General features: G+C 37.8%; 1 protein-coding gene across 2 annotated transcripts in view; it reads left to right on the forward strand.

The window, feature by feature from the left end:
- LOC145491654 (uncharacterized) overlaps nucleotides 1-27,675 on the forward strand; it is a 79,748-nt gene that overhangs the window by 43,525 nt on the left and 8,548 nt on the right. Inside the window, exons 12-17 of one of the 2 annotated variants that reach the window (XM_081470867.1) lie at nucleotides 1,727-1,774; nucleotides 2,812-2,850; nucleotides 4,900-4,929; nucleotides 7,893-7,913; nucleotides 10,163-10,204; nucleotides 10,984-11,022. The exons of the other annotated variant lie outside the window; for it this stretch is intronic. Of the exons in view, the coding sequence (XP_081326993.1) occupies nucleotides 1,727-1,774; nucleotides 2,812-2,850; nucleotides 4,900-4,929; nucleotides 7,893-7,913; nucleotides 10,163-10,204; nucleotides 10,984-11,022 (219 nt within the window). The remainder of the gene's footprint in view (nucleotides 1-1,726; nucleotides 1,775-2,811; nucleotides 2,851-4,899; nucleotides 4,930-7,892; nucleotides 7,914-10,162; nucleotides 10,205-10,983; nucleotides 11,023-27,675) is intronic. 2 annotated transcript variants of the gene reach the window in all.

Below are 27,675 nucleotides of genomic sequence, written 5' to 3' on the forward strand. Positions count from 1 at the left end.
CCCAAAGCGTGTCTTTACCCCCATCTCGAGTGAGGTTGGCATCCTCACTAAAGATTTATTATTATTATTATTATTATTATTATTATTATTATTATTATTATTGTCTTTGACAGCGGTAAAAAGCAAGAACGCATGAATACATTATATCCATTTGACTATTTTCCGCCAAATGGACTGAAAGTTGTTTTCTGTTCTGATACGAGAGACTTGACTTGACCTCCTGATTTGATTCGGTTCTGATACGAGAGATTTGATCACCTGATTTATATAAAAACGCGGAAAACCCGGTTTGCGATCGATCTTTCCGATCAAGAGAAAATAACTCTTGAAAACAATCGCTTAGATAGGCTTCAGTTCTATCTCGGCTATCGTTGCGACAATACGGAAACGAGTCTATAGAGATTGTAGTGATCGCTGCAATGGTCAGTATATTAGTATGGACTACGTGATTGCTTTATCCGAGTCCTGCCGATCATTTTTCTTTTTCTCTGTAGCAATCGTGCATGTGGTGATCACATGGAAAGTGTGAGACGAGTCGTGTCGATTCGATCGAATCGAATCGACTCGCATCGACAACATTCTCCACCGACCCTGAATAGCCCAGATGCGCCATATTTTCTAAGCCTCGCTCAAATCGACCTCCGGCATGACGATTCGACATCAGGGGAGACGAGTCGTGTCGATTCGATGGAATCGACTCGAATCGCAACATTCGGAAGACGCGACGATTACCGCTGTAAAAAACGAAGATCTCAGGATTGAAGTGAAGATTTAAAAATTCGCGTTAAAAAAATGGAATAATGACCAATACTAAGAAATGAAGTAAAAATGAAATGCGTCAAAACGCAAAAATATCTGTCACCTCAGTTCTCATCAACCAATTATTTAAGAAACCATCGGAGGCCATTAAAAGGTCTAAAAACGACAAGCTATTTATGCAGAGAGACTAGATAATTTTTCGGCTGTGAATTACACTATTACACTGTCAGAAATGAGTTCAATCCATAACAAGAAGATCTGCTTAAAAAAATCGAAGGTTTGCAAACAAAACAAAAAAAATGCGCGCGACGAAAACGGTCTCGGGGTACCCAGGGTACCCAGAAAGAGGCTCAAAACTATTCAGAGAGACTCTTTAAAGTAAACCAAAGAAGAGACATTCAAGATATTCCAGCCGCCGAGTTCCAATTCATGTATGGTTTGTGCTATCGATTTGCTTCTACAGTTTTTGGCTATATGGTAAAAAGAACATTTCGCATTGGTTCAAAGATATGAATTTTATTTTCGAGTGGCAAAAACAATGTTGTTTTTTGCCACTCGAACATAAAATTCATACCTGTGGGCCACCGTGTAATATCCCCTATAAGGTGTGTAAGGTGTGACAAAATGTGGCAAACCCGATGGCGATCTTTCAATCAATGGAATCAACTCTTTACCTATCGAAGCCGTCGCTGTGATAGGCCCTTTGCAGCTGGGGTCACGTGACAAAATTTCAAGCCAAAAAAGTTTATATTTTAATTGGAAAGGATTCCAGTGAATCGGTGGTAATGAAGCTTTGGGATAAAATTATCTGCATTATCAAGCATGAGTGGAGAACGTTTCAAAAACATCTATCGAGCCGACGATGTTTTTCAGTGTCTTTGATGTTTGCAGAACATAATGGCTCAATTCGGGATATTTAAAGCGGCCATAACCTATCTTTACTCTCAACTTTTTTTTACTGATTTAGTTCAGAGAACAAGGACGTCAAGTGACGGCTCCGTCGGAGAGTTTAGAGGTCAGTTCCAGGTAGTTTACGATACAAGTAAACAATAACACATTTTATTACGCCATGAAAGCATCCCGGGTGCCGATGAGATTGCGAGAAGCAAAGAGGCTCAAAGGGCATAATTGGCAGTGTGGTTTACCCCCATCTTTGACAGTGATATTCAGCAAGTAATTGTATTATTGCTGTATTTATTTGAGTTTTAAAAGTCAAATCAGATTTTTTTTTTTTTTTCCAGTTCCGATACGACTTCGTGATTTGTATGAAATACGCATGTTGCTTTCTTGCTTTCTTGAGAAGTTTACAAAACATAATGGTTCAATTCGGAAAATATTACTCTGACCAAACGAAGAAAGGATGAAGTTTAAGAGGTGCAAGGCTCGTAATTGGTTTGGGTGGTTTCGTCCCCATCTTTGGCAGTGGGTGAAAACAACCACAAATAAATGTATATTTTTTTAATATATTAGTTGACTTTTTTAACGTTAAATTACTCGATGAAACATTCGAGCACTTGATTTATATGGAAAACGCGCCAAACTTAATGGCTATATATAGGATCATATGGAATCAACTCTTTAGCGATCGTAGCCATCGTTGTCAAGACAATCTCAGATATGGACTTCAGTTCTATCCCGACCGTGATCGTTGCGATAATACGGAAACCATTTCTGCAGATATTGTAGTGATTGTTGCGATGGTCAGTATACCAGTACGCACTATGTCGTCGTTTGATCCTGGTCATGTCGATCATTTCTACTTTATTCTGTAGCGATCGTGGCGATCATATGGAAAGTGGTCAGCGGGTTGCTGAGATATCGCTATAGACAAAGATAAGCGGTCCTTAAGGCCAGTTTCTATGTGATCGCCATCATCATGTACTTGGATTAAACGCAGTGCATTATGGAATATTTATAACCACGGCCAGCATCTCTGCAGGGATTTGTTTTTATGTGACCATATGTCCTAGGTCTCAGCATGGCTTTCGGAAATTAAAAGTGACCTTCTTCTACGTTTTCTCCTTTTTTATTCTTTCTCGCTCAAATCTACAGATACTATTCGCCGGAAGTGCAGTTTGCAAATTGCTGAAGGTCATTTCCAAGTAGTTTACGATAGGAGTAAATAATAACACTTTTTATTGCGCCTCGAACCCATTCAGGGTTCTGAGGAGATGGTGAGAACCAAAGAGGTGCAAAGCGCAAAATTGGCAGTGTGGTTTTGTCCATCTTTGACAGTGTTAAAGGGCAAGTGGGATTAAATGCATCGTTCTATCTATATGATTTTTAACGTCAAATCAAATGGACGAAGTTTCGGTGGTAATATCAAACATTTGACCACAAATAATCAATGGCATTAGCCAGTGTAACGGCTTGGTGAACAAGTTTTTTTTTTTTTTTTTGTCGAGTTGACTAAAACACCCTCCGACATAACCATGGTACCGGCTATCCCGTAGAGAGATTTACCTGACGCCACAGACTCCATTATTTTACCACGAGCTAGTGATCACATCTAAAAATACACCAAAATATGTTGAGGACGTCGGAAAGACGTCATTTTTAAGTTAGTTTACCAATTTTAACTCGTTTTACAAGTACCAAAGTCCTTTGATAAGAAGACAAGCCCCAGTTGGATGGCATCTCGGAAAAGGAGAACGACGAAGGCGTCTTATCTTTCGTCGCAGACCAAATTCCATATCTGAAGTGGATTCCAGTGCGCCAGTGGGCCAGTGTGGAAAATGAACGTGTAAGGGCTCAAAAACTCCTTTCAAGGGAAGGGTTTTTGCAAGTGCAGGATTGGGAGCTTAATGCTCTATTTGGTTCGTTTGAGATAATTTCTTCGACTTACAAAGAGAATCGTTTAGTTAATAAACACTTTTCCAAGGAAATACCAGGCAAGGAGAGTGGTTTTTTTTGAGCTACCCCTGGAAAATTAAATACTTGCAACGGAGAGTGCGGCTGTTATGTATTGATTCGGATGATTTTGTTTCATTGCATTGTATTTCAAGAAAGTTATAACTCTTTCAAAATGACACAAGGAAATTCAAAGGTCACGCCGAGCGTATTTTTTGTTAAACGGGAGCCATTCTGTTAGTTTGAGGGTAATACTCGGAAAGAATTCAAAGTCATTAAAGCGCAAAGTTTGCTAGAACCGGAAGTCGATAAACGCTTGCTAAATTAAGCTATGCTGTAATTTTGCTGCATAATAAGTGCATCATCGCTTTTGCGATAGTTATTCTCATACTCGCGATGGATAGCGCAATCGTTCATGTACTGATTTGGATAGTTCTGTTTCATCGTAATGTATTTCAAAAAAAAGTTATAGCTCTTTGAAAATGACACAAGGCAAGTCAAAGGTTACGCCGAGCGTCTCTTCTAAGATGGTTAACATTTTAGCTTTCTGTCGAATGGTTTTCTTTAGGATTACGATAAGCAAAGGGCCTGATTATAACTTACTGTACTGTTTGGTAGGTTGGAGGGTAATACTCGCAGGAAATTCAAAGTCATTAAAGCGCAAAGTTGGCTCCCACCATCATCGCGTTTGCGGTTGTTATTCTGATACTTGTGATGGATGGTACAATCGTTCATGTACTGATTTGGATAATACTGTTTCATCGCAATGTATTTCAAAAAAGTTATAACTTTTTGTAGATGTGGCACAAAGTAGGTCTAAGGTCCCTATTTTGTATGGCTGTTTACTTACGATTATTTGTTGGGATGTGAGTGAGGCATATTGCGAAGGTTAAAGCACAAGTGAAACTATGCCGTTGCGAAAGAAGGGATTTTTTAAATGATTTTTCGCGAAGTTATAACGGATCAAACTTCCCACCCTTGCGCAAAGGAGAGAACGTGTGAATAAGTCTAATTTTGTAGGAAATTATCATTGTTTTCGTTGTCTTTTGTTCTAGCGCTTTATTTGTTGTTTCTACAAGAAGTAATAATGGAAAACTTTCTTTGATATCGATATTTAGATGTTTTGGATCAAAAAATGTTGTTTCTACACCAAACTGTAAAACGGTAACCGTTAACTGAAAATTTAGAATTGGCTTTATTATGCTGTAAATGCCTATATGGTTGTCTTTGACACTCCCTCTTTTGTCTATTTTTTTTTTTTTTTTTTTGTTCTTCTCTCCTTAACCGCAGACTTGGAAGAAAGTACCGTGGATGATGAAGGTCAGTTCCAGGTAGTTCGCGATGAAAATGAATGATGACACTTTCTATTATTACGGTGGATATTGAAGAAATACCAGGTTCCGGGTTTTGTCCCTTAAATTTGATTTCTTTTGTCGCGCGTAGTGAAGATCCTTTTTTTAAATTTATCTTTTACATAAATGAGGATCTCGATTTCGTCATATTTACGGACACTGACATACAGTAGACGCGAGTGTTTTTACGTAATATATCAAACACGAAAGACCGTGTTTGACCACATTTCCATTTATCACATAAATCCACGCATGCACCATGAAATAAGTACTTGCATGGTGGATAGATGAGTGACGTCCAAGAGCGTGTCGGTGTTTCTCTGTCAAAAGGAGGGATTGTTTAGCCTGTAGGATCATGTGACAATCATTATGGGAAATGCTCACGTAATTGGTTGCGAAGTCAAGGGTACGCTTGAGTAGCGTCTCTTATATGGAATGATAGAATTCCACTACATCGAGGGCTAGGAAAACGCACTTGTGTTTGTTAGGCAAATTTTCGAACCATTATAGCACCGAGGAGGTGTTTTTCCACTGGTTTACTTTCCTGTCTCTCAGCAGTTCCTTGTTGATGTTGTCAAGGATTTGTTTGCTAATCTCCTGTTTTGACGGGTGCGGGTTAATTAAACCGTCAAAACAGGAGATAGGCAAGATTAGAAAACAAATCCTTGACAACATCAACAAGAAACTGTTTAGCCTGCGTAGCTTGGCGGTTTAAGCAATTTGAGCGCGCTCAGAAAGGGGCGAAAACAAATCAATATAATCACGTGTTAGATGAGCCTGGTGCGCGCGCTCAAATTTCAGTATTTTTTGTATCAATTTGGTATTTTACAATTTTTTTTGAAATTGTTCAGAAATTATACTTATTTGGGAACACTCATTTCTTTAACGGGTAACTTTTCATTGGCACTTGATAGACTGAAAAAAGGCCCTTTACGCCCTTTCAGTCGAAGAAAACACACAAGTCTCAGCAGACAACCTCCATTCCTAGCAAATAAAATTTTCGACGCAATGATCTCCCCAATTTTGACATGACAGTGAAGTCTTGGGATGCATATGCAAAATCTGATCTCAAGTCTTGGGACACTTCCCAGATCGAAAAAGCACATCTCCAATTCTGTAAGCGTTATTTAGAAGTAAGCATGTAGAGCTAAACTTGGTAGGTTTCCTCTCATTATAGCTATCAATCAGAAAATCATGATTTATTCCTCATATCTTCTAAGTGAGGATAATTGCTCTATTTTTAAACAAATCTTTCTCATGTCGCAAGATCTTCATCACGCTGGTAAAAATACTTATTTTTCTTATATAATAAGTATGCCTGAATATTAACATTTCCCTTGTTTTGAGCGTACGTACTTAACTAACGCTAAAGTCAAACATTATGTTGGCCTAATGTAGCAAAAATATATTTTGTATTGGCAACATGCCATGCAAAATTCTACTAAACTAAAAGTTTTCAGCACTTTTAAGAACGATTATACACCCTCGTGTTATTTAGGCCCAACGAGCAAACTAAGCGAAAGAAAAGAACTAGTGAAATTTAGGATAGGCAATCACAAACTAAGGATTGAGACTCGTAGATATAATCAAATTCCAAGGATCAGCAGACTCTGCCCTATTTGTGAATCTAATCAAATTGAAGACGAATCTCCCTTTCTTATAAATTGCAATAAATACTCTATTCTAGGAAATAAGTTTTATAAAAAAAAAAATAGAACATATCATTCCGACTTTTAAACAATTATCTTCGTTACCAGCCATTGGCGAACTTGTGACTTCTTCAAATCATTATATTGATATTCAATTAGCCAAATTTATTTCATCTTGCTTTGATCTACGCAATATTCTAATATTCTACTTTCAAATCAAACCAATGTAACTTGATTGCTATATCATAAAAGTATTAAATGATCACGATAATCGTTACAGTTTTAGTTTTAGTTTACAAAAGCTTTGTCAACACTCTATGTACTTATGGTCATGCAAATAAAGCTAGTTGTTGTTGTTGTTGTTATTTAGGGAGTTTCATCAAAGCAAACCAAAGGAGAGATATTCAAGATACTTAAGCCGCCCAGTTGCAATTCGACTACAGTTTGTGCTGTCGATTTGTTTCTGCAGTTTTTGTCTATCTGTTAAAAAGAGCACTACACGTTGACTCAAAGATATGAATTTTATGTTCGAGTGGGAAAAACAATGTTGTTTTTGCCACTCGAGCATAAAATTCATATCTGTGAGCCACCGTGTAATATCCTCTATAAGCTAATATCTATTTTGATGTCAAATCAAGTGGACGATTTTCTAGGTTCTGATATCATACATTTGACTGCGTAATGTGTGTGTAAAACGCGCCAAACCTAATGGCGATCTTTCAGTCAATGGAATCAACTCTTCAGCGATCGTAGCCGTCGCTGTCAATAGGCCCTTTGCAGCTAGGGTCACGTGACAAAATTGGAAGCCAAAAAAGTTTATCTTTTAATTTGAAAGGATTCCAGTGAATCAGTGGTAATGAAACTTTGGGATAAAATTATCTGCATTATCAAGCATGAGTGGAGGACATTTCAAGAACATCTATCGAGCCGTTTTCGATAGTTTTAAAGAAGTGTTCAACATCAAAAATTGCCTGAAAATTACACTGGAAGTGATCGTGAAAAAAGGTCTCGTTCTCGAAATCACGAAAACGAAAACGAACAAAACTTTTATCGCTTCAAAACATATTTTCATACCTTTTGATATTATTTGAAGTAATTTCATTAAAGCAGTGTTAAACTATCGGTTCATTTACTATAATGAAGCAAAAAACTATAATTTAATTCAATTGCTTTTACGACATACTCGAGATCAAACGTAAGGACCATAACGTACTTTTTTCTTTTTTTATCTTTTATCATGTAAATCCACGGATGCATCATGAAATAAATACCTGGAGAATAGAAGAATTGGAAGTTTTCCCAAGTAAGTTCCAAGTAGTTGACAATAAAAGGAAATAATATAACACTTTTTGTTATGCTATGAACGCATGAACGCGTAATTGTGTAAATAAGGATGTTTTATGAGTGTCTTTGATGTTTGCAAGGCATAGCGGCTCAATTCGGGATATTCAAAGTGGGCATAACCTACCTTTACTCTCTACCTTTTTTCTACTGATTTAGTTGAAGGTCAGATCCAGGTAGTTTACGGTACAAGTAAACAATAACACATTTTACCACGCCATGAACGCAGCCTGGGTACCGTTGAGATGGCGAAAGCCAAAGAGGCCCAAAAAGCATAATTGCCAGTGTGGTTTACCCCCCCCCCCCCTCCCCCCGCCCTCATCTATGATAGTGATATTCAGCAAGTGATTGTATTATTATATTTATCTGATATGGCTTCGTGATTTGTATGAAATATGCATGTTGCTTTCTTGCTTTATTTTGAAATTTACAAAACACAATGGTTCAATTGGGAAAATATTAAACTGACCAAACGAAGAAAGTTTAAAGAGGTGCAAGGCTCGTAATTGGCTTGGGTGGTTTTGTCCCCATCTTTGACAGTGGATGAAAACAACTGCAAATATATTTTTTTATGGTATCATTTGACTTTTTTAACGTTTTATTAAATCCATATTGAAATCACTGGTTATCCTTGCAATTTGATTGGCTCTCAGCGGTGCGATTTATTCCCGAATCGCACTATTTTTTGCTCTTAATCGCATCTTTTCTTCAGCCAATGAGAATGGAACAGTAAAACAAAACAACCAATCAGATTTCAAGGTTAATTTAAAGTAACCAATAAAATTTCAGCAAAAATGAAAGGAAAAAAAGCCATTTTGTGGTGAATTTTGCAACTACAAGTTGTATTATTGCCAAATCGTTGTTGATGTTGTTTTTGTCAAAACAATTGATGAATTTAATGAATTACAGTTTCTGAATGACAAGAATGAAGTTTCCAACATTCAGTGTCCATTTTGACAAATAATGTGGCGATTTTTCTTCAACATCCGTATGATATCGAGTCCAACAAAATATAAACAAACGAAAACCACACAACAGCAAATTCAGTGCCATCTCAATGAGGTAGATGTTTCCAGGTTTGCGGTAGTTTCAAAAAGGATATACAAGAGCTCAACTCTGTCGCTGTGAATAAACACACGTAGTCAAAATACGCCCCGCTCCACAAAACAATAAATGAACGAACCTCCTCCGAAGCTGGTGCCAGTCCCGCCATCTTGAAAATTTCTTGAAACAAACTGCGTTGCAAAAACTTGACAAGGTCCTGAGTATAAAGTTCTACGCCGAGGTCACAAAAAGAAACGGAGATACTAACGAGCAGCAGCTGGAATCCCTTAAAATCATGCAGAGTGCCATCGCACGCTATTTAAAAGAGAAAAACTATCCGCGGGGCATCCTGCATAACTCAAAAAGAATCCATCGCAAAATTCCACCTGCTGCACCCTCAAGTTCCTTCTCCAAAGACAACGAGAAGTCTCAGCCTCAACCATAGAAGTAGACTGTTGGCAAACAGAAGAAAGGATGAAGTTTAAGAGGTGCAAGGCTCGTAATTGGTTTGGGTGGTTTCGTCCCCATCTTTGGCAGTGGGTGAAAACAACCACAAATAAATGTATATTTTTTTAATATATTAGTTGACTTTTTTAACGTTAAATTACTCGATGAAACATTCGAGCACTTGATTTATATGGAAAACGCGGCAAACCTAATGGCGATCTTTAGGGTCATATGGAATCAACTCTTCAGCGCTCGTAGCCATCGTTGGCAAGACAATCTCAGATATGGACTTCAGTTCTATCCCGACCGTGATCGTTGGGATAATACGGAAACCATGACTGTAGAGATTGTAGTGATCGTGGCGATGATCAGTATACCAGTATGCACTATATTGTCATTTGATCTGGCTCATGTGGATCATTTCTGTTTTATTCTGTAGCGATCGTGGTGATCATATGGAAAGTGGTCAGCGGGTTGCTGAGATATCGCTATGGAAAAAGATAAGCGGTCCTTAAGGCCAGTTTCTATGTGATTGCCATCATCATGTACTTGGATTAAACGCAGTGCATTATGGGATATTCCTAACCACAACCATCATCTCTGCAGGGATTTGTTTTTATGTGACCATGTTTCTTAGGTCTCAGCATGGCCATCGGGAATTAAAAGTGACCATAACATACATTTTCTTCTTTTTTTATTCTTTCTTGCCCAAATCTACAGAAATTCGTCGTGTAGAGAGCTTCCTTTTGAGACAAGCTAAAGGTTAGTTCCAAGTAGTTTACGATAGAAGTAAATAATAACACTTTTTATTGCGCCTCGAATCCAGTCTGTGTTCCGATGGGATGGTGAGAGTCAAAGAGGTGCAAAGCGCAATATTGGCAGTTTGGATTTGCCCATCTTTGACAGATGTAAAAAGCAAGTGGGATTGAATGCACCGTTACATCTATTGATTTGCAACGTCAAATCAAGTAGACGATTTTCTAGATTCCGATATCAAACATTTGGCTCCGTGAAAAACGCGGCAAACCTAATGCCGATCTTAGTCATCGCTTTCAATAGGCCCTGTGCAGCTGGGGTCACGTGACAAAATTTCAAGCCAAAAGAAAAATCTTTTTATTTGAAAGGTTCCAGTCAATCAATGTTAATGAAACTTTGGGATAAAATTATCTGCATTATCAAGCATGAGAGGACAACGTTTCAAAAACATCTATCAAGCCGTTTTCAAGATTTTTAAAGAAGTGTCAACATAAAAAATTACCCCAAAATTATAGTGGTAGGAATCGTAAGACAGGTCTCGTTCTGGAAATCACGAAAACAAAAACCAACAAAACTTTAATGGCTTCAAAACATATTTTCAAGATACCTTTTGATATTATTTGAAGTAGTTTTATTAAAACAGTGTTAAACGACCGGTTCATTTACTATAATGAAGCAGAAAAACTATAATTTAATTGAATTGCTTTTTATGATATACTCGAGATCAAACATAAGGACCATAACGTACTTTTTCCTTTTTTTTATTTTTTATCACATAAATCTAGGCTTGGAGCCTGAAATCGACCCGGATACATTTTTTAAAAGTAAGTTCCAAGTAGCTCTGGCAATTAAAAGGAAATAATATAACACTTTTTATTGTGCTATGAACGCATGAACGCGTAATTGTGTAAATATATATATTTTTTATTACAACATTTGACTCTTTTAACGTTTCATTAAATCCATTTTGAAATCACTGGTTATCCCTGCAATCTGATTGGCTCTCAGCGGTGCGATTCATTCACGAATCGCACTATACTAATTTTTGCTCTAAATGGCATCTTTTTTCTCAGCCAATGAGAATAAGACAGTTAAACAAAACAACCAGTCAGATTTCAAGGTTAATTTAAATTAACTAATAGAATTTCACGAAAATGAAAGGAAAAAAGCCACTGTGTGGTGAATTCTACTACTACAAGTTGTGTCAACATAAAAAATTACCCAAAAATTATAGTGGTAGGGATCGTTCTGTTGTTGCTATTTGTCTTAATTGGCATTTTTGTCTGGCTTTATTTGTTGTTTTGTTGTTTCTACAAGAAGTAATAATGGAAAACTTTCTTTGATATCGATATTTAGATGTTTTGGATCAAAAAATGTTGTTTCTACACCAAACTGTAAAACGGTAACCGTTAACTGAAAATTTAGAATTGGCTTTATTATGCTGTAAATGCCTATATGGTTGTCTTTGACACTCCCTCTTTTGTCTATTTTTTTTTTTTTTTTTTTTGTTCTTCTCTCCTTAACCGCAGACTTGGAAGAAAGTACCGTGGATGATGAAGGTCAGTTCCAGGTAGTTCGCGATGAAAATGAATGATGACACTTTCTATTATTACGGTGGATATTGAAGAAATACCAGGTTCCGGGTTTTGTCCCTAAAATTTGATTTCTTTTGTCGCACGTAGTGAAGATCCTTTTTTTTAATTTTTATCTTTTACAAAAATGAGGGTCTCGATTTCGTTATTGTTACGGACACTGACATACAGTAGACGCGAGTGTTTTCACGTAATATATCAAACACGAAAGACCGTGTTTGACCACATTTCCATTTATCACATAAATCCACGCATGCACCATAAAATAAATACCTGCATGGTGGAGAGATGAGTGACGTCCAAGAGCGTGTCGGTGTTTCTCTGTCAAAAAGGAGGGATTGTTTAGCCTGTAGGATCATGTGACGATCATCATGGGAAATGCTCACGTAATTGGTTGCGAAGTCAAGGGCACGCTTGAGTAGCGTCTCTGATATGGAATGATAGAATTCCACTAAATCGAACTCTATGAAAACGCACTTGTGTTTGTTAGGCAAATTTTCGAACCATTGTAGCACCGAGGAGGTGTTTTTCCACTGGTTTACTTTCCTGTCTCTCAGCAGCTCCTTATTGATGTTGTCAAGGATTTGTTTGCTAATCTCCTGTTTTGACGGGTGCAGGTTAATTACCCTGTCAAAATAGGAGATCGGCAAGATTAGAAAACAAATCCTTGACAACATCAACAAGAAACTGTTTAGACTGCGTAGCTTGGCGGTCTAAGCAATTTGAGCGCGCTAAGAAAGGGGCGAAAACAAATCAATATAATCACTTTGTTTAAGTTTTAGATGAGCCTGGTGCGCCACAGGCGGCCCAGACGTTGAATACGATTAATATGTGACATTATGCTGTTGGCGATTGCAATACAATTTTAGCCGTTTATAAGACAATGTATGAGAATGCTTCGAAAATTACTCTAAATGCTACGTGTAGAAAATAATTTGAATAAAATAGCTTACCTTGTGTTTGCATTGCGTTATTTTGATGAATCTGGGTTCCTGGAGGTGGTTTAGAGCCATTTAGGCGAGTTTTACTTTCTGGCGGTGTGCTTCCCCTAAAGAGAAACGAAAGGCTGGCGACCCACTGAACCGACGGCCCGCACTCAAAGCTCCGTAAATTCCACAAAAATGGTCTAATCTCGTCAAAATTGCCTCATGGCAGCCGTCGATAACTCTTCTTCCCATTCGCCTTCTCCCAGGGTTCCAAAGTTTATCTTAACCGCTCGAGAATCGCTGGTTTTCAAGCTCTTGCTTTCCATTTCTGCTCCCTTTCGATCCGTAACCGATTATCTTGGGCACAGGATTTGAATTTCTTAACGACCTCGCCTTCGTGACAAAGTCGCCTCCAACCGTCGGGAGGCACGGGACATTGGTCAGTTACTCGTTGCCATCTCTCGCTGCAGTTAACAGTGCTTTTAGGCGCTAAATTCAGCTGGACATTGTTTGCTCCTTGTATTTTTGCAATTAACAGTGCTTTTAGGCGCTAATTTCAGTTAACACCTCGGCACGGTGCAATTTGAATGATCAAAAAATGCCCCGTGCCTCTCGACGGTTGGAGGTCACTTTGTCACGATGGCGAGGTCGTTAAGCTAGAAATTCAAATCCTGTGCCCAAGATAATCGGTTACGGATCGAGACGGAGCAGAAATGGAAAGCAAGAGCTTGAAAACCACCGATTCTCGGGCAGTTAAGATAAACTTTGGAACCTTGGGAGAAGGCGAATGGGAAGAAGAGTTATCGACGGCTGCCATGAGGCAATTTTGACGAGATTAGACCATTTTTGTGGAATTTACGGAGCTTTGAGTGCGGGTCGTCGGGCCAGCGGGTCGCCAGCCTTTCGTTTCTCTTTAGGGGAAGCAAACCGCCAGAAAGTAAAACTCGCCTAAATGGCTCTAAACCACCTCCAGGAACCCAGAGACATCAAAACAACGCAATGCAAACACAAGGTAAGCCATTTTATTCAAATTATTTTCTACACGTAGCATTTAGAGTAATTTTCGAAGCATTCTCATACATTGTCTTATAAACAGCTAAAATTGTAACGCAATCGCCAACAGCATAATGTCACGTATTAATCGTATTCAACGTCTGGGCCGCCTGTGGGTGCGCGCGCTCAAATTTCAGTATTTTTTGTATCAATGTGGTATTTGTATGTGTAATCAAATGGTGACGAGTGAAATTAGGAAATGATTTCACGCGCGTTTTGTCAAAATTCTGATAATTTCCCGAGTCTTTAGGCGAGGGAAATTATCAGAATTTTGACAAAACGCAAGTGAAATTATTTCCTAATTTCACGAGAAAACCAATTGATTACCTTTTAATATCGTGGGTGACAAATTACGCTCACAACCGTAAGTTTTTTACTGGTTTACTCTATCGCCAGAAAACCGAGAACATTAATTTAAGAAGAATATAGTTTTAGTTTAAAGCACACATTATTGCTAAGGTTCGTAATTTTCTGAGTTTCTTCTCAAAAAAGACCTTTTGAATTCTTCGTGCTTGTTCATAATGTTTCAAAATTAAGGCAACTGTCAAATCTCTCCTAAATGATTGGCTCTAATTCGTCATGAACTGATGAATGAAATGACAACGGCGCTCGTTGAAATAAGCTGAGACTAAAATTTTGCACGAGGCCATATGAAGTTTTGACAGTTTGTTTTGAAGTAAAATTATCACTAAAAATTTACTTTATGGTCTAAGAAAATTTGCCTAAATGAAAGTCAAGCGAAAATGCACGCAGTTTTTTTTTATTATTATTTGCAATAACACAAACCAATGCTTACTTACAACACTAACTCTATTTACATTATATTGCTCTAATTATTTACACTATTTAAATTACAATAACTAAACGACTTACATTACTAACAAATACAGTTACACGACTTACACAATTAAGAAATACAGTGACGACAAGGGGCAAAGAAAAAAAAAACTGAGAAGAAAAATAGCTAGTTATCATTACAGCTTGAGGTTGTAGTACAGAAACATAAAAAACAGACCAAAGGCATGTGGTACATTAAAAGTAAAATGAGTTATGCATCTGAGAGGAGATTAGAAATAGATTAATGGGTAGAAGATAGATAGCCCTACAGAAAATATAATCTAAAGTATTAATTAAATCCTCATATATCCTGTAAGAGGTTTCCATTTCTTCGTGTCTCCACTTTTTGTTTCTATCTCATATTGTGATTTAAGTGTGCATATGAAAAGCGTAAGATTTGGATGATCATCTTTTGTTTTAGCGAGCCATATGTGATATCGTGCTAAGAGAAAGCAGTAATTTATAAGAAGCGCAAATTGAGAGATATCTGGCCTCAGACCCAAAGCAGTAATATTTGTCAAAGCACAATCTCTAGGAAGTAAATTTAAGTTTTTCAGCCATTCAGTAAGTTTATTCCAAAAGTGAGATGTTTGGCGGCATGACCAAAAAAGATGAATTATTGACTCAGAGGAGGTGTGACAAAAACTGCACTTTTCATCGCCCTGTAGACCTATTCTAAATAAAAAGTTATTGGTTGGTACACGTCTATGTAAGAATTTAAACTGAAACTCTATCAGCTTAGTGCTCTTTGTGCATTTTTTAGCTAAAAGATAGGCAGCATTCCAATTTATGTTGTCATTTATTGATAGGCCACAATCCTCTAGCCACTTCTTTTGACTTGACTCTGGGGTTAAACTCTTGTTACTAATCAGTTTTTTATATATTATTGTAGTTGCTTTTTTGACCTGCAAAATTCTTGTAGTAAGTGACTCATATTCGTGGTCGGTGTTCTGTAAATCTTGAAAATTAGAATCAGTCCGAAGAGACTTTACAGCCGATGTTAATCCGTAGAAGCTGAGAGGGCGAGGGTCTATTTCATACTTACAGCGGAAATCATTTAACGAGAGAAAGTTGTTGTCCGGTCCTAAAAGATGTTTCATCCGAGTTATTCCCTTAGTGAACCAATTTTTTAAAAAAACTGTTTTGTTGGCTATCTTTATTAGGGAGTTATGCCAAAGTTGTTGATCCAGAAAGTGATCTTTCGATGTTATTTCAGGTTCAAAGTTAACTTCCGCCCAGATTCCTAACAGTTCTTTTAAAAAGGCATCCGAAGTTGTTATTGTCGATAAGGTGTCTCTAACGTTGAGGTTGTAGGAAAAAAAGTTTTGACAGCCATATTTTTTTAGGGCTATATCAAAAAAGATTTTCCATTTTCCCTTATTGTTGTTATCTAAATATTTTTTAATCCATGTGGTTTTGAGGGATTTATTGAAGGAACTAATATCGATCATTTTCAGGCCACCACCACCGAAATCATTGATCATTACCTTCCGTTTTATCTTGTCGCCTTTACCATTCCATAGAAAAGTGTGGAGTAAATCATTTATTTCTTTTAAAACCCTGTAGTTTGAGCGAAGAGGCGAGAGTAGATAAACCAATTGGGAGACCACTAGTGATTTGATAACAGTGATTTTCCCTAACAATGTGAGTCGGCGGTATTTCCAGCATCTTAGGATTTCTTTCACTTTTTCAAGTTTCTCATTGTAGTTTAAAGAGGCAGATAGTTCGGGATCTGTTGAAATCCATAGACCCAGGGATTTTACTTTCTCTTTTGGCCATTTAAGCTCTTTTCTTGATAACAGAATTTTATCATTTCCAATACTTGCGCCAATCCATAGAGCTTCCGTTTTATTATCATTGAGTCTGAGGCCAGAGACTTTGCTGAAATCGTCAAACATTGCAAGGGATGAAAGGAGAGATTCACGTGAGCCGTCTAATATAAGTGTTGTGTCATCGGCATACTGACTTAACTTAATTTCCACATTATTTACAGAGATTCCCTTTATATTAGTATTTTTCCTAATTGCCGTGGCCAGCACCTCTGCCGATAGGATAAATAAATAAGGTGAGAGCGGGCAGCCTTGCCTAACACCTCTTTGAATTTCAAAAAAATTACTTGCCCATCCATTATTCAGAATACAGCTTTCAGTATGACTATACAGGGTTTTCACCCAGTTGATTAGCGAAGCACCAAAACCGTAGGATCTTAATGTGCCATGTATGAAGGACCATTCGAGAGAATCAAATGCCTTTTCAAAGTCAATAAAAAGTAACAGGCCCGGGATATTCTTTTCTGTGGCATATTGGATAATAGAGTCAATGAGTCTGATATTTTCGCCTATAAATCTGCCCTTCAAAAATCCTGTTTGATCATGATTGATAAGGTTTGGAAGTACTAATTTAATTCGGTTTGCAATAGATTTGGCTGCGATTTTGTAATCAGTGTTCAAAAGGGTAATAGGCCTCCAATTTTTGATGAAGTATAGTTCCGCATCTTTTTGTGGAATTAATTTTATAACCCCTCGTCTTTGTGTTACTGAGAGGCAGCCAGAGTCAAAAGCATAGTTGAGGGCCGAGATTAAAAAAAAAGAAATGTCTTTCCAAAAAACTTTGTAGAATTCGGCGGGAAGTCCATCCGTGCCTGGCGTTTTGTCAGACTCCATCTTCTTCAGGGCTTCGAAACATTCCTTTTGAGTTAAGGGGCCTTCACATAAAGTTTGTTCTTCATTGGTCAAAGAAGTGGAGTTCACTTCAGAGAGGAATGTTGACTGGATGTTGTCCGGGCTTTTTGACGTATAAAGATTTTTATAAAAAGCCGTACATTCAGATAAGATATCTCTGTCTGTGGTGACAAAGTCGGTGTCATTAATTTTTAATTGACTAATTGTTCCTTGTTTACAGTGCCTTTTTTCGAGATTTAGAAAATATCCGGAGTTCTTTTCGCCCTCGTTGTACCATTGCGACTTTGACCTAATGATAGCGCCTATGGTTCGATACTCAAAAATGTTTTCTAGCTCTTTCTTTAAGGTAAAAATTCTTTCAGCAACAATATGATATGAGGGATTACTATTGCTCGCATTGTCTAAATGTTTTCCTAAGAAGGCGATTTCGCGTTCCAACATTTCTTCGCGTTTCCTTGTTGTCACGTTTTTGTATGCAGCATAAGATATTGATTTTTCTCGCACCTTTAATTTAATCATCTCCCAAAACAGAGCTGGGTTCACTGAGGTGTCGTCTTTGTATTGGTTCACAGTGCTTTCAATTGTTGTTTTAATTTCTTGGACATATCTCATTTCGGATAAAAGGGACGTGTTCAACTTCCAAAAACCTTTACCTCTGGGGTTCGAGTGTAAAGCTAGATTCAGAGTAATCATCGAATGATCCGTTTTGAAACCAGGAAAAATATCTGCATGGGTCACATCACATAAAGATGATTCACTTACTAGAAAAAAATCGAGTCGGCAATGTATGACTGGTTGGTTTTGGCGCCAAGTATATCTCCTGGCTTCTGGGTTGAAAAGTCTCCAAATATCAGTCAAACCAAGATTTTCAGAGAAATCTCGAATCACTTTTAAGGCATTTTTGTGTGTTCTGGCAAGGCCACCCCTCTTGTCTGTTTCAACGTCAAAAACTAAGTTAAAGTCCCCACCAATTATAATTTCACCACACTTAAAGTTTGATAAACGATCGAAAAAAACCTGAAAGAAGTTTGGATCGTCTTCATTCGGAGCGTAGATGTTAGCCACAGTCAGACGCTTGCTATCAGCAACGATATCACATATTAAAAAGGCGTCCATTCGGATCCGAGAAAACCTTGTGGATCTGGCAATTGAAACTATTATTGAAAAGAATGCCAACCCCTGCTTTGTTGCTGCTGCAGCAGCTGAAGAGCGCTTTGTACCCCCATTCACAAGACCATATATCGGTAGTTTCTTGAGAACAATGGACCTCTTGCAGCATACATATAGATTGCTTTTTCGCTCTCAGCCAGTTAAACACCTCTTTTCTTTTGGCATTGTTTCCCAATCCCCTGACATTGAGGGAAATTATTTTCAGATCTGTTGTATTGTGAGTAATGAAGGAGGCAGAGTTGACTGTTTTGCATTTTCACAATAAAAGATATCTAAATGACCACATGCCTTTAAACTATTGTTAATTAGATAGATTTTTATGCCCTGGAGACAGTAAAACGAAAACACACACAAAATGAATAAAATTACTAAAGGACTTATGGTGGAGAAATTAGGCAACTTGATTGCTTGCTACAGTAAAAAAAAAAAGAAAAAGCCTGCAACTCTATTAGCCCGTTTAAGTTGCCGACCGCCTCTAATTGGTGAAAGCATATTGGCAATAATTGCGAGAAGTTTGAACAATTTACCAGTCAATCTGAACAAGGTTTATTTAGTGCACAAAGTTGAAAAACCTTCAGAGCTGGCAAGGAGCATGATTGCAGACAAATTATACATCACGGCTTGTTGTGCACGAAGCGTTAAAATGCCCGGCATGTCCTTGGTTTATCACCACATTACAGTTGTGGAAATCGTAAACGTGGCCACTGAGTTTGGAACTCCCTTGGCCTTCAGCTTTCTGACCACCGTTTTCCGGACTGAGTCGTTAAATAATCAGTTTTAGGGACCCAGGTTCGTAAGCGGTTCCGTCTTGTTTACACACGAAGGCGTAAAACCGCTCAAGTACTTCAGTCATCCAACTGCTCGGGAAGATTCATCTCTAGGTTTCTCTCGTCTGTTTTCGTCTCACCACTGGTCAAAAACCCTCACCCAGTTAATTGTGCTCTTTCACGTATTTAAGTTTTCTGCCGCTTCTTTTAAGACCGAGTTTACCAGAGGACCAGGCAGGGGTGATACATGCCATCTCTCCTTTTTGGATGAAACTCTGCCAGATTAAAGGTACTACCCAACAACTCTAAAAGACAAAGTGGGCCGGCTTTGTGATTTTTCCCTGCTTACAGAATACATTGCATTTTATTGGTGTTTCACACAAATAAAGATTGGACCTATCTTAGTTCACACCAGGAATTCCAAGTCATTTGAAGTGACAGGTGCCAATCAAGGAATGTCCTTTCCTCCCATGTCACGCAACATTTAGCTATAAGGCAAATTAGCTGAAATTCTGACTCAAATATTGCTTAAGTCCAACTTTCTAAATCAAAACTAATTTCATCACAGTTTAGAGTCACCCTTGGCCTGATGAAATCAAGAATAAAATTTTTGGCATCTGTTATTTTTTGGTAACAAAAGCTGTTCAAACAACATGACAAGAGGCTAGTTTTAACAAAGAGACAAGGGCGAAATCTAAAAATATTAGATATTATAGAATCAGTTTATCAAAGTTATTTCTATGTTAATGTCATTAATATTAGCAAAGTCTTTGAATATTATTTTGGGTAGTGGAAGCTCAATGAATGCTAAACTCTTTGCAATATCCGTTAACCCTCGGACGTACAAGGCGGGGGGGTGGGGTGGATGCCATCCCCCCCAAGAAGGTATTTTCGAAATTTTGAAAAGAGGATTTACTCTAAGGGGCTGAAACTTTCATTAGCTGTTCATTCATCCTTCGCGGATATTTCGATATGTCAATTGTGCGTCCATCCTTTTTTATGTTTCCATAGCAACCACTAGTTTCATGTAGATTTGGCCAAAAATCAACATTTTTGACATAATTCTGTATTCATAAGCATTCTGGCTTGATTTTGTATCAATTTCCATTATTTCTTGACTTTTTAAGAAAAAAGTAAAATCCAAGATGACGGATCCGCGATGGCGGGTCAAATGACGTCATTTGGCATCATATGACGTCACAACCAACAAATATGGTATCATTTCGTGGAACAAGCTTAGGGCTATCTAATCAATGTAAATTTATTTCGCTGTGCCTAAACAGAGCGCAAACCCAAGAGGGTTCCATCCATTTCTCCCTTATACCACGGTGGGGGTACTAGTTATCTTGTACATCCGAGGGTTAAAATAACAGTGCAAAACACCTAAATTCTATTTGTAGAATTTAAATATGGGAATAAAGGGCCGTGATGTTTACATTGTAAAAAATTGACTAGTTAGATGAGAGTTTTTCTGGGCAGATCTCACTTTTTAGATTACCCTTGAAACCCTGCTTGAGCATCATGGGTGGGTCACATGCTTGATGTTGCAATTGATTATTGTCAACTCTTACTTTACACTTGGCGTACAAACTCATCAATCCTGAGAGGTATTCTTTGCTGACATTATTGTTTGCCCTCATATATTAACTCTTGAACTCACCCAATGAATATCCATTTCATGCGAATCGCGTTAAAAAAAACATCTATGATTTTTTTACTTTGCTGCATCAGACAGGCAAGTAAATCTTAATTAGTATAAACATAAACATTGTCCATATAATTTTGAAAGCATGCGAACAAGAACCAAAGACCTTGATCAGCAGCAAATAATATCACTGAGTGATAATTAATAGTTTGTTGTTGTTATTGTTATTATTTATTATATTTATTTATATTTATTGTTGTTATTATTTATTATTTATTCCCACTGCGTAAGGAATTTCAATCTCTATTTATAGATGTGCACACTCCAATGGTAAGAATGGCTTCGATGTTTTGTTCAATTGTAACTTTTTTGAAAGAAAAGCTCGACAATACCGGATGTTAGCTTTGTTCTCATCTCATCCACTTACTTGCCAGCCTTAGAGAGTGCACAGGCATTAAGATCGTCAGATATGATTTCAGTGATCCACAGACTGGAAAGGACCTCTGTGACAGAAATTGCCACAGTGCAGAGCCATGTGCGTTGCAACATAAATGAAGGCCACGACGTTAAAAGTGCTAGTGATATCCTATGTCGGGTTAAGGGGTGTCAGGCATCAATAATATTGTTAAGACTCAAGAGTCAGGCCAGACCTTGAAGCACACAATGTTCGGAATCCTGTCTCTAAAATTTTTTAGCTTCAAGTCCGGAGGTTTGAAAGTGTAGAAGGCTTATGATATGGGCCCTGGTAAACATTTCACACCTGCACATGAGGAATGGATTTGAAAGACCTCAAGGGCTTACAGACTTATGCATAGAGCAGCCCTCAAATGTACTGCAAGAGAGACTGCTACTTTTAAAGCCAGGGTTTTGACAAGTGTCAGCTCCAACAGCCTCAGTCTAGGCATAGTTAATAGAAGGGGATTATTATGAAACTCAACAAAGTTCTTTGTTGTATGTTTTTGTTCTCTTTTTTGGCCTTGACCGTGCGCAAAACACAATTGTTGTATACTACTGACCGAGTAACTGACCAATAGAAACGTTTTGGTTACGTAATTCATGCATAGTGTATGAGTGCAAAAAAAGATTTTGCACGGTCGTGGACCTTCCAACACAAATCTTGGCATCTTTGTTTGCTCCTTTGATGTTTGCCGGGCTTCATAACCATTCCCCTCTATTAACTATGGTCTAAGACCTTGCAATCTATTGAAGAAGAGTCCCAAGTTGTCAAAGCTGCAAGAGTGTATTCCTCCTACCCTGAAGAGGGATTCATAAAAGCATAGCAGTCTTTTGCATTCTGCAGAGACACTAGGACGCGGGCAAACACGTAATGAAGTTAGAGAGGGAAACGGCATAGGCACCATCAAGATAAAATGGGTTGAAATCCCAAACGTCCTTTAGTGATCATGATCCACGTGAGAAATCTCAAAGGGATGGGTCTGAAAACATCACGAAGAGGAACCCGAAAAGAACATTCTTGGAAGGTGAGGGGACAGGACGAAAGTGTAGTGAATGAGTGCAGTAAGATGAGGCTGTGCAAGACAGTAGTGGCAGGAAAATGTCCAGCAAACAAGAGTAGCTTGCTGCAGACCAAATAGCCCAGTACTTCAGCATGTTGTCTGTTAGGTACAGAAGTGGCCGACTAGCCATACACCAGGCTGATCTGAATCCGTCTCAAGATGAAGCAGAAGAGATCTTGACCAGGCTTACAGTACGAAGACAGTACTACTTGCCAGCTACTTTACCATCCACCATATAGAATATGTAACATAGTCTTGTGACCAGAAAAAACAAGTCACTTATTTCACAGCACCATGGAGCTATGGATATACTCAGGAGGTTACTGAGCAGCAAAGAAAACGATGGCCAAGAGCCACTCAAGCTTGTTGAGTGCCTAGAAAAATTTAAAAAAAAATCAACAGGGCCAACCCTTGTTAAACCTAAGACACCGGTGCCGTGTATGTTGTCATGTGTGCTCGCTTGGACGCTAGGTTTCAGATAATTTCAACTACTAGATCTTCTCGAGGCTAAATTTTTCCTCAGAAGTGCAATTTTTTTTTCAGACATCTTCTTACTCGCAGACATGCAATCATTTACAATGTGCTGTGCTAACATCTTTGAGGTATAACCTTTATCTGCGGTTAATTCAGTATAGGAACTTTCAGAAGAAAAACGCATTTTCATAAAAGCTAGCTAAGGCTCAATCTCACAGTTGAAGTATTATATACAAACTGTACGTGTTTACCAAGATTTACTTGCATGCCTGATGCAGAAAAATGAAAATTTCAAGGGGTTTTTGAACTCGGAATGAGGGCAAACAATAATTTCAGCGAAGAATACTTCTCAGGATTGATGAGTGTGTATGCTGAGTATAAAGTAAGAGTTGACAATATTGCAAGATCAAGTATTTGAGCTGTGATGATTGAGCAGGGTTTCAAGAGTAATCTAAAAAGCAAGATATGCCGAGAAAAACTCTCATCTAACTAGTCAATGTTTTAGAATTCAAACATCATGACCGTTCATTCCCATATTTAGATTTTACGAATAGAATTTAGGTGTTTTGCATTGTTATTTAACCCTTGGACGTACAAGCTGACTCGCACCCCCACCGTCGTATAAGGGGGAAATGGAAGGAACCCCCTCTGGTTTTTGTTCTGTTAATGCACAGGGTACTAAACTTATATTGATTAGATAGCCCTGAGCTTGTTCCACAAAATGATACCATATTCAATGGCTGTGATGTCGTAATGTAAAATGACGTCATTTGACCCGCCATCGTGGATCCGCCATCTTGGATTCTACTTTTTTCTTAAAAAGTCAAGAAATAGTGGAAATTGATACAAAATCAGCCAGAATGCTTATGAAATGTACAAATTGGTGAATTTCTGGAATTTGATGAAGAAAACTGGAAACTGTCAAAAAATGTTGATTTTTGGCCAAACCTACACGAATCTAGTGGTTGCTATGGAAAAATAAAAAATGATGGACACACAATTGACATATCAAAATATCCGCGAAGGATGAGTGAACAGCTAATGAAAGTTTCAGCCCCTTAGAGTAAATCGTCTTTTCAAAATTTTGAAAATACCTTCTTGGGGGGATGGCATCCACCCCACTCCCCGCCTTGTACGTCCGAGGGTTAACGGATATTGCAAAGAGTTTAGCATTCATTGAGCTTCCACTACCCAAAATAATATTCAAAGACTTTGTAAATGACATTAACATAGAAATAACTTTGATAAACTGATTCTATAATATCTAATATTTTTAGATTTCGCCCTTGTCTCTTTGTTAAAACTAGCCTCTTGTCATGTTGTTTGAACAGCTTTTGTTACCAAAAAATAACAGATGCCAAAAATTTTATTCTTGATTTCATCAGGCCAAGGGTGACTCTAAACTGTGATGAAATTAGTTTTGATTTAGAAAGTTGGACTTAAGCAATATTTGAGTCAGAATTTCAGCTAATTTGCCTTATAGCTAAATGTTGCGTGACATGGGTAGGAAAGGACATTCCTTGATTGGCACCTATCACTTCAAATGACTTGGAATTCCTGGTGTGAACTAAGATAGGTCCAATCTTTATTTGTGTGAAATACCAATAAAATGCAATGTATTCTGTAAGCAGGAGCGGTGTTTAAATTTGATGCTTATTTTAGTGACATTTTGGGGATTTTGGGCAAAAAACCAGGGGTGGGGGGGGGGGGTGGTCTAACTCCTAAGGGAAAAATCACAAAGACGGCCCACTTTGTCTTATGGAGTTGTTGGGTAGTACCTTTAATCTGGCAAAGTTTCATCCAAAAAGGAGAGATGGCATGTATCACCCCTGCCTGGTCCTCTGGTAAACTCGGTCTTAATTCCTTAACATCTTCAATGGTCACCGTCTTAAATCTCGACGCCATCTTGGCACAGATCGAGATACAAGAGATGTTGCCACAGCAATTTTGTTATTTCACATGTGAAATTATGAAATAACGCTGAAATTTCGCGGCAAAATTAAGGAGTAATTTGTCACCCATGATATTATACTATTAATAGTATTAATGCGAGGACGAGTAAGATTCCACAGTCAATTCTTGCGTACAATCGATGACACAAAACCCGCAAACATTCCAATTCTCAGCTCTTCTCAATTTTAATTTCTGTAAACTACATTTTGCCTTTTTAATGACTTTGTTACAATAGTTATTGTAAATAGTTTTGTGCTACAAATAATTATTATTTAAAAAATATATATATTAGTTTTATTATTGTTACTACAGAAATAAAATATATTGAGATGAGCTGAATAATGATAATAACAATAAATAGTAAATATAATAAATTTAATAATAATAAGAGTAATAATAATAATAAGAGTAATAATAAGAGTAATAATAATAATAATGATGATGATAACAATAATTATAATAATAACTTTCCCAGCATATTTTGCAGCTGAAAAATTTGCATCTTAAATAACTTCGTCAGTTTTGAAGTCTGGAAGGTTGCTACATTGTACGAAAAAGCATTTCCCATAAACTATATATATATATATTGCAAATTTGGTGCGATGACGTCGTAAGTCACGTGACAATGTCTAAAAGTTCCCTTCATCTCTGTGTAAGAAAATGCATCGAACAACTGGAAAGCTTTTCACATATTTCAAAGGGTAATGCTATGGAGCATTTAGAAATGGCCACGAGACTTCTGCCGTCTGACAATTAAGGGGGCTATTGGCATGAGCGAAAAAAGTGCAGGACTAGGTCAAGGGGTATATCTCTTTTTGGCTGGAACTTACGTTTTACTAAATATTTTTATGAAGATACACTACGTTTGAACATGGGACTGTGACGTCATTGCTCACGTCATTAGAACGTGAGGAATTTTTCAGATGGCTTTAGAAGTACATTACTCCTCATTAATGAAGGACTTTTTTGTATCAAGTTGTAGATTTCTTAATACAGTTTTTGAAAAGGGCCCCTATTATTTTTTCCTAAAAAATCTTGAAGGCGAAATTTGCAGTTGAAAAAGTTAGATTACGTCCTGTTCGACAACGTTTAAAGTTGGAAATAAAACGAAACTTGATAATCCGATTCTGAAGGATCCTCTTTCCAGTAGCATGAAGATTTTGTGTATCTTTACAGCTTCATAGCTAGGAGAGATGTAATTTTACGAGGGCCTGGGGAAAAGTGTAATTTACCGGGAAGCCTAGCACGAGTTCAAACATCCAAACGAGGCTCTTTTCGGCACGCTGGTCACGTCAGCTTGTTATGATTTTGCTTCGCGTTTCGTGGTATTTTACCAACTAGTTTAGCAGTTAGCAGGGAAATGGATTGGCAAATTGTTTTTTTTAGCAGCTTTTTAAGTGCTTTTCTTCTGAGAAGTGGACAAATGTTTCTTGGGAAGTCGGCAAGAGAATATCGATGGCTGGGTTTCTTCGCAAGTCGAGTGATATGTCGAAGGTAATATGGCTAATTTCTAAGCTTGAATACAGTGACATCTTCTCTTTAAAGTAGCATTTTCATAGAGAAGTTTTACATATAAGCAGGAGCCATAATCGGGGACGGAGACCGTAAGTCTTGGGATCCGCACGCACCTATGATATGGATCGGATCTAGGCACCTGTCGGGGATTCTCACGTGGATGTTGTCACGTTGCGTGATCAAATGGTGAGAGTTGCGAGATTCTCTTGCAGATTTTTTATAGGATGGGAGGGAATAAGGCAAGGAATAAGAACCAGGGCTCTTATATACAGTTTTATGCTCTGAGCTTATGACAAAGGCGAGCTGTTCAGGGTCGAAAACAAGACTTCAGTTTCGCGCTGTGAATGAATAATATCTGCTCGCGTTAGTTGTACGCGTAAGCTTTTGCGTTCGTTCTGTAAAGAAAAGTTATGTAAGAAAGTCTAATCTGATATTGAGTTAATTTGTGAGTTTCCCAACCAGTGCTTCATAACCAAGACCTGTTTTTGATAGTTTCTTATTGTTTCTGTTTGTTTGGCAAGTTTGCAAAAGTTTTTGAAAAGAAAGTCCCACGTGTACATTAAGAAGCTCATTTGCATAGTGCAGCGTGTACACTTTCAAGTCCGAGTCGGTGTTTTCAATTGTCAACAAATCTTGACGAAGATTTCTTTCGTTGTCTTTTGTGCTGAGATGCTGCAACAATTTTCACCAGCCCCAAAAGGCTAATAACATCTTGTGTGTTTCTTTAACATGGTGAAATTTTACGCTGCGAATATAAAATAGACAAGGAGTTTTGACAACTCAACCAACAAAATCGAAATCGTTGTTCTAGTTAATTTAAAAAAGCGTTATCGTAACTTTGCTGATTATTTCTGCGGTATTCACCTATTTTCAGCTAAGCTTTAAATATGTTCTCAACTAGTAATCAAGGGGGATGGCCTTACATTTCAGGCGAAACTCAAACTTGCAATTTTTTTTTTTTTTCTTACTTTTCGGTCGCGATAGACTCTGGCGAAATCCTCGCAAGCGTGTGGCAAGAGGAGAAAAACTTTGAAGTCCTGAAACGCTGCTATATCCAAATATTTCCAACTAGTTTTATGCTGTTATGGAAATGCTGTAATCTTCAGCATATGTGAAACTTATAGTGGAGTAATGTGGAGCTCTTGTAAAAGAAGCAGCGGAACACAACTTGGTCAGTGATATAAAGCGGTACATAACTAAATTCGACGCTGTCGTACTTCACTCAAGCTGGAGCAGCTTACGACGAAAATACTGAAGTAAAATTCCAACAGACATGAACGTATTGAGTAGTGGGCCAAAAGCATCAGTCATTTCGGGAATTTCGGACGCCATTTCCTCCGCGCTACA

This window comes from Orbicella franksi, chromosome 7, assembly GCF_964199315.1.
Source record: "Orbicella franksi chromosome 7, jaOrbFran1.1, whole genome shotgun sequence".
Classification (NCBI taxonomy): domain Eukaryota; kingdom Metazoa; phylum Cnidaria; class Anthozoa; order Scleractinia; family Merulinidae; genus Orbicella; species Orbicella franksi.